General features: G+C 41.4%; 1 protein-coding gene across 1 annotated transcript; it reads right to left on the bottom strand.

The window, feature by feature from the left end:
* LOC121388994 (synaptotagmin-4-like) lies at window positions 1-8,510 on the bottom strand. Its single transcript, XM_041520583.1, has 5 exons — window positions 8,375-8,510; window positions 5,003-5,074; window positions 1,092-2,101; window positions 788-932; window positions 1-380 (listed from the first exon to the last, which is right to left on the bottom strand). Exons 1-5 carry the CDS (start codon window positions 8,508-8,510, stop codon window positions 1-3), a joined length of 1,743 nt encoding a protein of 580 aa, XP_041376517.1.
* Between the last annotated feature and the right edge of the window lie 3,750 nt (window positions 8,511-12,260).

Below are 12,260 nucleotides of genomic sequence, written 5' to 3'. Positions count from 1 at the left end.
TTAACTAAGTCTAAGATCATCTTGGATTTCTTTCCACTCAGACGAAGAGCGTCGTGTAGGGACATCAACATATTTGAACACTGGCATAACGTTGTGCCATCTAGCGGTCTCCAGACCCCAGGATTTCAAAATGTCCTTCCAATGGTTGACGCCGCTCCTGGGGCCGTATGGTCCGATGACCACGTGACCAACGACGCCATCTTTGGTATGCAGTTTGCCGCGCATGATGACGAACTCTAGGGTGATGGAATCCACGAGACTGGAGGGAATGTCAAAGAGAAATGGCTGGTTCCAGACAGGTGAGGTTCCGCTCTGTGGTTTAGTTTCCTGGGACGTCAGGGTCTCTTGGTCTCGCTTAAGATTTATCTGAACGTAATGTACTGAAAGTAAAATGAGGAGCTTAAAATATGTTTGCAGTGCAAGAGGGATGAAATCTCTAAAGGATCTCCTCGGCAGTGGCTGTCCTCCTATAGACGAAGCACTAAGATAGAGATTCATAGAATCAACCATTATTTTGTCAAATGCCCATTCGACTCTGCATTGTGTAGAGATACGGCTCTGACCACGTATTACGGTGTTGTCGTTCAGCGTTAAGCTGTTTGACATCCAATAGCCGATAATTAATTAATTAATCAATCAATGTGCTCTAGTGGTATCGTTAAACATCTAATAGTCTATGAATAATAAATCAATGTTCTCTAGTGGTGTCATTAAACAAAACAATCTTTAACTTTAACTCTCTATAAAATCCCTGCATCGACTTATGTAATATTCACGTTGATATTACCTGGCTGTCCGAGAATTTTGTCGGATTTCGGCAAGTTTGCTGCTTTTCGAATGAGAACCTTCAGTCTGTTGGCAGCAGCCTGATATTGCAGGAGAACGAAAAGCTCACCAAGACTTTGTGCCAAATATTTCTCAGGTGTTGAACGCTGGAAAAAAAAGCTTCTTATCAATTTAAAATATACCATTGGCGGACATAAATGCGCGTGTATGTGTGTTCATCGGGGGAAAACTGGAAATTAGACGCGACTGTGTCGAGTCGGCGTTTTAATCGGTAGGTGTGTGACAAGCTTAAGACATTTAATTACCCGTTTGACTCTTTTTGTCTGAAGCTGGAGGTTGAAGTGCTGGTCCTGCGCCATCGACCAGTCTACGGCGCCGACCTCGAGGAACGCTTCTCCGATCAGGTGACTCTTGACGTGTTTCTTCTTGTTGTAGTAGAAGACGCTGACCCGCAGCGTGCACGATTCGAGCTCCTCGCTGGTCACGTTCGAGAAAGTGTAGGTCACGTGCAGTAGAACGGTCTCCTCTGCCGCGGCCGCCTTGCACTGGATTCCTGTGGTCTCCTTCGGGAAGAGATACGTGACCACCGTGATATAACTCCCCTCCAGTTTACTCGGGACACCGGCAATGGCGTTCAGCTGCATGGTCAGTAACTCTTTGTTACTGTTATAGTTCAGACTGAACATGACGTAGGTTTCGCAATCGTGGCTGACGAGTGAGGAAGAAGAGGAGGACACGTCTATGGAAGACGCACTCCGAGTCATGGAGCAGGAAGACGGTTTGCGGAGATCCAAAGTCGACTGAGCTCTCAGAAAGGCTTCTTGAGAATAATTGTGAGACGCGATTCTGTCCAAGTCTTCAAAGGTCGGGACGTGCAAGGTGGTGCTGTTGCAGCTGCCTAGTCGTGATAGATCTTCGTGTGACGGGACGGTCTGATTCAACCTGTGCGATGAATGTTCAGACACTTTTCTGAAATCTGGCGGTACATTTAAGCTTTCTAGACAGCTCATGCTTTGCGTACGTGGAATCTTCGTCTGTACGGATGCGACCTCGTTGGCCCTGTGTATGTCGATCTGAGACTTCTGTGGAACGACGACCAATGCTTTGTAGCTTTCGACTTCCGAAGATTCATCTTTAAAGAGTTCTCGCGATACTGTCTTGTTTTCAAACGGATCCGGAAGGATTATCACAGGGATGGTGTCATTTTCCCGCTTCCTGCGCATACGTTTTCTTACCACTCGAAAGCAGGCGACGCACGCAACTAAGAGCATACTCAGAGACACAGCCAGACAGATCGCAATTGTTGTCAGGACATCTGGAAAAGATAAATGTGAAGTAGTATTATTTACAAATCGCCCTCAGTATCAAGATAGATGGGGAGTATAGTAGGTAGTTACAAGTGCCTCTTAACAATGCCAGAAGTAACTACTGAACACTCTCCGAAGTGATTAGACTAACCCCATAGCCAAAAGATGATGGGAAATGACAGGTGTGTGGCACGGATAACCACAAGAGACGAACACCTGTCGCGGTTGGAGAGACAAGGACTGGGATGTGGAGGTGGACAGGAAAAGAAGTTGAAAGATAGGAGATGCCAGATCGGGAAGAAATGAGATGGAATTCAAAGGATTAAAAGGAAAGGGGGCAGTGGGATTAAAAAAGATGGTTAGAAATGATAATAAAGTGTTTCTTTCTATTTATTATAAAAACTACCAATCTGAAATCAAATCGTGCTGAGAATTCTGCCCTGCAGGTATCGTTTACTTGCAAATGTTCATATCCATGTGACCTTTTGTCGTGCACAGTGCTGTCAACGGCGTTAAGCTGCTGATACATTTATGGCAGCCGTCTTTTGATTGGCCGAGTGATAGGTCATCTGGTCACCGGATAACGTTGTTTTTTTGTGTGATATAATAATAAGGACTTCCAATCCTAATCAGTAAGATATGACCAATCGGACTTGCAAACAGTTCATTAGTATGCTATTATTATATGCAAGATTAAGAACTTGAACCTAGGGATCTCAAAGGGGAGATTAAAAATAATATCCAGGCATACACATCCAAAACCGTACCCTTAAGAGCAGGTACATGTACGCTCTATACAAATCCCCAGAAATCTCCACCCGATTTAGATTGCTACTCAACTACGCAGATTCTGAAGATAAACATTTCACTAACAATTATAAGGTCCATACAGAGCTGTTAAGATTATATAGAGCTGTTAAGATTATATAGAACTGTTAAATAAGTGCTAACAATCATTACAGACACCTCGCCTTCAAACTAATTTGAGCAGTATATCTGTAAAAGTTTCACAGTTGCTGGCTCATATAGGTCTAATTAACGAGCTACTCTCGACTCACTAAAATCAAAACCTATGTCAGCTCTCGATTTTTATTTTCGACCAACCGTTCAAAATTGCGCCAAATTTCCTTAAATCAAAATTGCGCACCTTTTCCATTTGGCATTTACTTTGCTCCTTCAAAATTCCATAGCACAATACGTCCTTTTTTACGGAAGCTCTAAGACGGTTTGACGCCTGTAAGTGTCATGGCAGCAATCCAAAACAGTTGAAGGTCCCTGGGGATTGGTATGAGGCGTTGTCTTTCTTGAATCGTCACGTGGGTACAACACATTAAAATAATAACAATAATAACGTCCATTCTGTTCTACAAATAACAACAATTCTACACTCTAAACCCAAATGAGATGAGAGAGCAATAGGAATGCTTCAAGCAGGCATCAGTATCGGTAAGTTTGCCAGTCGTTTTTATTATTATTATTTGTTTTGTGTTTTTTTATTTCACAAGATCCACTGTCAGTCGACTAAACGACAACGGATCCACCAATGACGTGTCCTTGTAATGGTAAATCACGAGTTACGTCAGTTGCGCAGGATCGGTATACAAGAACGACAATCCAGCGCTCTCCCGAAAACGGTTTGAACCAACCAACCATTAGTTGCTAACGACTGCCCAAATTAAGAGCATACAGCATCCCGGCTCGACGGCTGTTCTTCCATATCTTGTCCAACATCTGTATATATGACATTTCAACGCGATAACTAACGTTAGCACGTTACCCACGTATGCATTGGCTTGTAGTCCCATGGAACGCAATCTAATTAAAATTAGTTCCACTATTACATGTGTATCTAACAGCAAAATTAACCTAGTATAAATATTAGAACGATCAGAAAAACGTATAATATACAGCCACTAATATTCTAAACAAGAAAATATATTTAATATTTAAGTTTAATCGTAGAAACATTTTATTAGTCGATAACATCTTTAAAATTGCAGCAAACTCAGGAATGTCCCTTTAAGTATGAAACTATAGATAACATTGTCACCTACCTGCTCTCGTCTGCTAACTTAGGATTTTGATTGATTTTTGTTTTACTTCACTGTGCGAAACGTGTGTGAATGGTAATCGAAAACACGGCGTTAGTGACTGGACGGCTTTATTCTTGATTTTCAGTGAACACCTGTCGAGATATTAGGGCCAGGTGTCGGTTATGCAGTAATTAACCCGCTTGCTTGCCTCTTGAACAAAATCGTGTTGCACGACATGTCATGTCAGTCAGAAACGGTCGAATAAATGAGTTTACGAAAACATCCGAAATGGCACAATTGGATTTTTCTTCTAAGTATTTGATGACATTTAATAACATTGTACTACCACTACTACTGCTACTACTACTACCACCACCACCACCACCACCACCACCACCCACCACCACCACCTCTACTGCTACTACAACACCTACTACTACATTTAATAACATTGTACTACCACTACTACTGCTACTACTGGAACTACTACTACTACCACTACCACTACCACTACCACTACCACTACCACTGTCACTGCCACTGTCACTGCCACTACTACTACCACTACCACCTCTACTGCTACTACAACACCTACTACTTCTACTATTGCTATTACTGATACTACTACTTACGATGATGATGATGACGACGACGACAACAAAAGCAAGATAAAAACTACTACTACTACTACTACTGCTACTACTACTACTGCTTCTACTTCTGCTGCTACTACCACTACCACTACTGCTGCTGCTGATGATGATGACAATAGGAAGATAAAAAGCCTTGGATACCCCACTACCATTACTACCACCACTACTATTACTGCTGCTGCTGCTGTTGCTGCTGCTGATGATGATGATGATTTAAACTTACCCATTTCCCAGGCGTCATCGCCGTGTTCAGCTGGGTCCGCTTCTACTCGTGAATCAAGTTCGTGTATTTCCGCTGAAATGACAAGACAAAGCGAGACTTAGTTCCAGTCGGGAACACATCTCATAATACACACTGTGCTTAGTCATAGATGATAAGATAAAGAATATTATATTGAATATCGATTGTTGGACAAATTAAACACAAACATTCAGACACATGTCCTATAGCCCTGCTCTGTGTATATGTTATAAAGGGGGGGGATAGAGGACACTCTAGTTAGCTATGTGTGTATATGAGAGAGAGAGAGAGAGAGAGAGAGAGAGAGAGAGAGAGAGAGAGAGAGAGAGAGAGAGAGAGAGAGAGAGAGAGAGAGAGAGAGAGAGAGAGAGAGAGAGAGAGAGAGAGAGAGAGAGAGAGAGAGAGAGCGCAAAGGTGAGTTAGAGTTAGATACAGAGAGAGAGAGAGAGAGAGAGAGAGAGAGAGAGAGAGAGAGAGAGAGAGAGAGAGAGAGAGAGAGAGAGAGAATCACCAATATAAATAAACATTTATGACAATCGCTATAACATAATGTAAATTTAATTAATTAATTATGAAAAGGGGACCCAAACACACTCCAATTGCAAACCTACTATATTTATCAGCCTTTATCTTCAAAAACACTTTTAAAATACTGAATCCACCGTGGCAAGGGGCAATATAGTGTTTCTCTCAGTATTGCTAGGTTGTTTCATGGGCGTTGCGTGGGAAGGACTTGGTAAATAACGGTTCATAGTGATTAGATTTCCACGATAACAGGTACACGTGAAGTTAATATTCTTGTTTTCTAGCATAAGCAGATCGATATGATATTAGACCACGTCATAAACAACTACCTACATTGTTATGTGAACCTGCACTGGCTGAAACCGAAAACAAGTATGTATACGAACTTAAGTACATGGCCAGAGAAGCACAATTTGAAGAAAAGCGGACTTTTACGAAAATTACTGAGTGTGTTGGTACATATAGGGTGTGCCGTAATTACTCCCCAAAACAAACCAACAACAAAACTAACAAAACAACAACAAACAAACAAACAAACAACAACATACACAAAGTAAAACAAGAAACACATTTTGTGGGATAGAACTATAAGGAGTTATAATCAGCAAATGAATGTTGGTTTAAACAATATTTATTAGCAAATCAAATTTGGGATTGGTCAACAGGCAAGTGCCTATATTAAGGCCTCTCCCTACATTTAACAAATATATTTGCTATACATCAAGATGGCTGGAACAATATTACAATAAAGATAACACAGATAATTGGTCTCGAAACGCTTACTATTAATAAGAAAATTCTGAACAGATTTAAATATAGAGATATTATCTTGGACACTTAAATTTGAATCTCCAAATAGCAAAGTATGACACTTGAGATTATAATAGTTCAATAAATGGGTATTGCGAGCTGCAACATATATTGGGCAAAAACATAAAAAAAATTCTGCATCTTCAACTGGATGGCCACAAATACAAGAAAGGGTATCTGCCACATGTCGTACAAATTTGTGACCAAATGAATGTTGACCTTTGACCTTACAATGTAAACAAACGATGTGATGTCAAATATAAAAAATATAAAAAATAAATAAATAAATAAAAATAATATATAATATATTATTTGAATAAGAAATATTTAGTTTTAGGGCATGGATATTCTAGGAAACAATTTAAGTCAATCAATACGCGTTGACCTACTACTCCATACAACTTCTGTGAAATAAAACGAAGGAAGGAAATGTTTTATTTAACGACGCACTCCACACATTTTATTTCCAGTTATATGGCGTCGGACATATGGTTAAGGACCATACAGATACTGAGAGAGGAAACCCGCTATCGCCACTTCATGGGCTACTCTTTTCAATTAACTGCAAGGGATCTTTTCTATGCACCATCCCACAGACAGGATAGCACATACCACAGCCTTTGATATACCAGTCGTGATGCACTGGCTGGAACGAGAAATAGAACAATGGGCTCACAGACGGGGATCGATCCTAGACCGACCGCATATCGAGCGAGTGCTTTACCACTGGGCTACGTCCCGCCCCGTGAAATAAAACGGTTAATTTTATTTATTTTCCTCATTACGTAGGATTGCGAGATAAACATAATAACCGGTTAATGTCTTTAGTTATCGCCTTTATCCTGCTCGGGTCCAATGGCGGATATCTTAAGATAGCAATGAATTTATACTATATGAATGAATGAATGTTTAACGACTCCCCGACACAAAATTCCACATCGGTTATTGGGTGCCAGAAAAGGTAAGTGCTAAAAAGTGGCCGCTTACGGCAGGTGGCCGGTGATTACAAGTGGCCGCTTACGGCAGGTGACCGTGATTACAAGTGGTCGCTTGGACAGGTTTGACTGTAAATGGAAATGTTATATGGTAAAGGCGAGACATTTGGTTCGCATCTCTGTTCCGACTGAATCAAAAGTGAAAAAGTTATAGTTTGTTTTGTTTAACGACACCACTAGAACACATTAATTTATTAATTATCGGCTATTGGATGTTTTACATCTGGTAATTCGGACATAGTCTTAGAGAGGAAACCCACTACGTGTTTTCATTAGCAGCAAGGGACATTTTATATGCACCAGCCCACAGACAGGATAGCACATACCACAGCTTTTGATATACCAGTCGTGATGCATTGGCTGGAACGAGAAATAGCCCAACGGTTAAAAGTGAGAGTGAGATATTTTGTTTATTTGTTTTTGTTTGTTTTTGTTGTTTGTTGTCGTTTGTGTTTGTTTGGGTGGTGGTTTTGGTGGGGGGGGGGGGGGGGGTTGTGGTTGTTTTTTTGGGTTGTTGTTTTTTCTTTTTTCTGTGTTGTTGGTGTTTTGGTAGGGTTTTTGTGGGGGGGGGGGGGTTTGGTTTTTTTTTTTTTTTTTTGTGTTTTATTGTTGTTGTTGTTGTTTGTTTGTGTGGGTGTTTTTTGTGATAGGACAGCGTACTTGAACCTTAATTCGATACAACAACGAAAATAAAATAATACTTATGTTTTTGTCCGAAAAGTCATTAGCCTCAACCCAAGCCCATTAAAAGGTTTGCTACAGAAATTCGACCACATGCCACCACATCGGATACTCGCAGAGAACCACACGAGGAGGTATCAAAATACACTAAAACAAAAGTCCCGTTAATATGTAACTGCTGGGGTCGCACATTTCTACTCGAGCTGGCGATGAAGACGGACGCTGTTACATGCTCTTTCGTGTCCCCCCCCCCCCCCCCGCCCCGATAGAGTACCGCTCCACAAAAGAAGGGAAGCGGACCGAGGGAGGGGAAACGTGCGCCAGGGGTGGCACAGGGGGGAACAAAGCTGGCGGCTCAACCGCCAGCGGCGGTCCCTTCTGTGTCGTCGCCCCCAGCCCGACCGGACAAGCCAGCTGATGGAAACCCAGCAAACGAAGTCTGACGAGTCGACGCCAGGAGAGGAGCTGAACATTGCCATGTGCGAGACTCCACGGCCGGCGTCTCCCGTTCCTGCACCTTCACGTTCGACTCCGTCGAGACCCCCACCCACGGGGAACTCCGTTGAGACGAACAAGGAAGTTGGTGTTGCGAAACGAAAGGTCGTCATTCCCCCGAGAGACCAGCCAGCCAAGGCACGGCCTTCCGCCTCTGGCCGAGGCAGCTACTTTGCCGCATGGAGTCTCGCTGTCAGCAAGATCAAGAGCCAGTACTTGGTTGGTGATACACCACACGTGGGCTCACTGCCGGGAGGTATCCAAGAGGGAAGTTTCAAGCGCTTCCCCGACGGCAGTGAGGTGGCCATCCACGATACGGACTTACGAGATGGGACGCTCTGCCTAGTGGTGACGACGCGCCGGGAGGGTCTGTACAGACAAGGAATCCTTTTCAGGGATATGGACAACAACACCGTCCACAGAGTACTCAAGATCATCGCCGGCGCATCGTTGAGCTAGCAAAAACCCTGCTAGGTCACAGGTGGAGGAAACTTGTGCCACACTTCAACGGCAAGCAGTTCATCGGACTTTAAACTTTTAGACCTTCGTTCAAAATTTTATGTCGAAATTATTTCTTTTTTTTTTACAAATATTATTAAATAGTCCGATTCTCTCTCCTTTCTCTTATTTATTTTTGGACTGTCCTTTTAAAATGCTCCAAATTATATAAATATTCGACCGAGCAGTCAATTCTTTTTATTTTTGGCTTGTAACTTTTTATTTATTTATTTTTAATTCTATTAACTCCTCCCCCCCCCCCCCCCCTAATTGCTATTTTCAAAATTCTGCCCATTTTCAACTCTACCCCTCCCCCTACCCCTCCCCCCTACCCCCCCCCCCATCCCGAGTCAGGCCACCAATCTTATCGGAGGTCGGCATGTTCGAAACCCTAGTGGTATATGGGCACGTTAAATAGTTATCTATCTATCTGCTGGGACCGTATCTATATTTAGACATTACCGAGTATGTACTGTGACAGATCAATGACACATATTTACAGTTCACACTTAATAATTCGTGATTTTGTTAACAGCGGGGTGAGAAATTTCGAATTCGTGATTCGAATTTTGGTACTGGATATCAGTGATAGACTAAGTTAAGGTTTTGATTCGCGGTGCAACTACATGTAACCACTAATCTACTCTCCTGGACAGACAGACAGTATTGTTGAGGTGTGTGTGTGTGTGTGTGTGTGTCTGTGTGTGTGTGTGTGTGTATGCCCAGGACAGCGTGCTTGAACTTTAATTGGATGTAAGCACGAAAATAATTTGAAATGAAAATTGAATGTCCTCTATAGACTTGTTGTTTTGCCTTCTATGGACTCGTTGTTTTCGCACGACTGGTAGACCGTAAGCATTGATAGTTGTCTATGGGAATTGCATATGAAAGATCCCTTGCTATTTTACAGTACAGTGTTCAAGATCCATATGCCTTATATTTTCGTTTTTTAATAGTAATTTTATTATAATAAAATAAAAGTAGGCCCTAAATTTATGCATCGGTGTTCGTAGGCGTACGGGTTCCCATTTCTGTCGGGGGGTGATGGGTGGGGGTGGGGGGTGGGTTGGGGTGGCAGGCTCATGTTTGCCCGAATTGAACAAAAATGCCCGAATCTGATAACAACATTTATTCATATTAGCATTACTACCACACAGCTATATAGGGTTTTTGAACGAATCACTATGTATTTGTACATTGATTGCAACTAATATTGAAAGCAAAATGGTGGAAATACATGGTGAAAAGTGTTCAGGCCAGCTAATTTTTGCCCAGATTTTTTTTTCTTTTTTGCTCGAATTTGGGGATTTTCTCCAACACTGGGGTGGGGGCAGTTGCTCCCCCTACCCGCCCCCCTCCCCCGTCTCGTACGCGTATACTGGTTAATTACGCTGTTTAGAAACCTATTTAGCATAGCCACCTACTTTACATAACCAATTTGTACTTGACATAAAAGTAAAAATAGTTGCCGACTTATTATAGTAAATGTTGTAAGTAAATATTAAGGACATCATTTTAGTCTATGTAAAATTTATTAATCAGAAACTTTTTCACATGGACAAAAACAAATAAACTGTCAAGTCATGGGTTGTATATTGTAGATAAACGTATTTTCAAAGGAAATCATTATTTGATTATTTTTTGGCAACATACAATAAAAATAATATCAGCTATATTTTCCATACATTACGTATTTAATAAGTAATTGTAAAAAAACCAAATCGTGTTTCTACGTTACAATAATATGTATAAGTACCTGAATAACTTCCTATACCTCCATTCATGGTCACTATCAAAACTGCCTTCAGTCAACATTAGGCGATTTTCCCATGATATAAAGCAATCAAATTTTATTGCACCATCTGTAGAGGAATGCTATTTTCTCACCAAAACGAGACCATCGTAAAACTTGCCTGTTAATTCTGTAACGTGGACGATTGTATCAGACACTAGAAAACAGCTTGGTAGTAGTGCGAATATAATCGACTGTACCAGGATCATTCCCGCAGTTTTCGCCGTTTCATACGTATAGTTCCACTAATATTGTCGATTTTACGTAGATCTGTATATGATGATAATAAACCGTTAGGCGATACCCCGCTATCTCGACTGCCGTGGTAAACTCACACGTTCCTTCTGTGGTAACAGTTTTGAAGAACAAAGGATTCGACAGTTATCATATTTTAAATTAAAAATGTGTAGACTAAATGAATATTCATGAAACGTTACCCCCAGCACGTGGTTTCATCACAGACAAAAAATGTCTCGTACTGCTAGGATCACACTACCAACTGCCAGCAGAAAGTTGGCCAACTTTCTGATGTCACGACTTCTACGACTGTTCAGTTGCTAGTCTGAGCGATCTTACAACTCAAACCGTCGAGTTGGCCAACTTGGTCGTAACAGTTGACAGTCTGAGGCTAACATAACACAGTTGGATGGAACGTAGCGCTCGCTTGATGCGCGGTCAGTCTAGGATCAATCCCCGTTCCCATTGGATTATTTCTCGTTCCAACCAGTGCTTCACAATTGGTATAACAAAGGTCGTGGTATGTACTACTATCCTGTCTGTGAGATACTGTATATAACAAGATCCCTTCATGCTAATCGGAAAGAGTAGCCCATTGCATAACAGAAACGGGTTTCTTCTCATTATCTGTACATGATCCTTACCCATATGTCCGACACCATATAACCGTAATTAAAATGTGTTGGTTTTAAACAATATTTATTTTCGCAAATCAAATACAGCGGTTCGGGAATGGCCCAACAGACTAATGCCTATATTAAGACATCATTCTATATTTGACACATACACATATTTGATATATCAAGATGACGAAAGCGAAATAATACAATTATTCCGACTATGGTTATCAAGATGGATAGACAGAAAGATAGAAAAGTAAATATGCAGACCAGGAAGAAAGAAAGAAGAGAAAAATAGAAGTGAACAGTTAGATGATGAAAAGGTTTGTTTTATTTAACAACACCACTAGAGCACATTGACTTATTAATCATAGGCTACTGGATGTCAAATATTTGGTAAGTTTGACATATCTTAGAGAGGAAACCCGCTACATGTTTTCCATTAGTAGCAAGGGATCTTTTATAAGCGCCATCCCACAGACAGGATAACACATATGTTCAAGCAACAGACCGGCCTCGGTGGCGTAGTGGTTATTTCATCGGTCTACAGGCTGGTAGGTACTGGGTTCGGATCCCAGTCGATGCAT

The sequence above is a fragment of the Gigantopelta aegis genome, chromosome 2, assembly GCF_016097555.1.
Source record: "Gigantopelta aegis isolate Gae_Host chromosome 2, Gae_host_genome, whole genome shotgun sequence".
NCBI lineage: Eukaryota > Metazoa > Mollusca > Gastropoda > Neomphalida > Peltospiridae > Gigantopelta > Gigantopelta aegis.
Note: the sequence above shows the minus strand (reverse complement) of the source record. Positions and strands in the feature narration are given on the sequence as shown.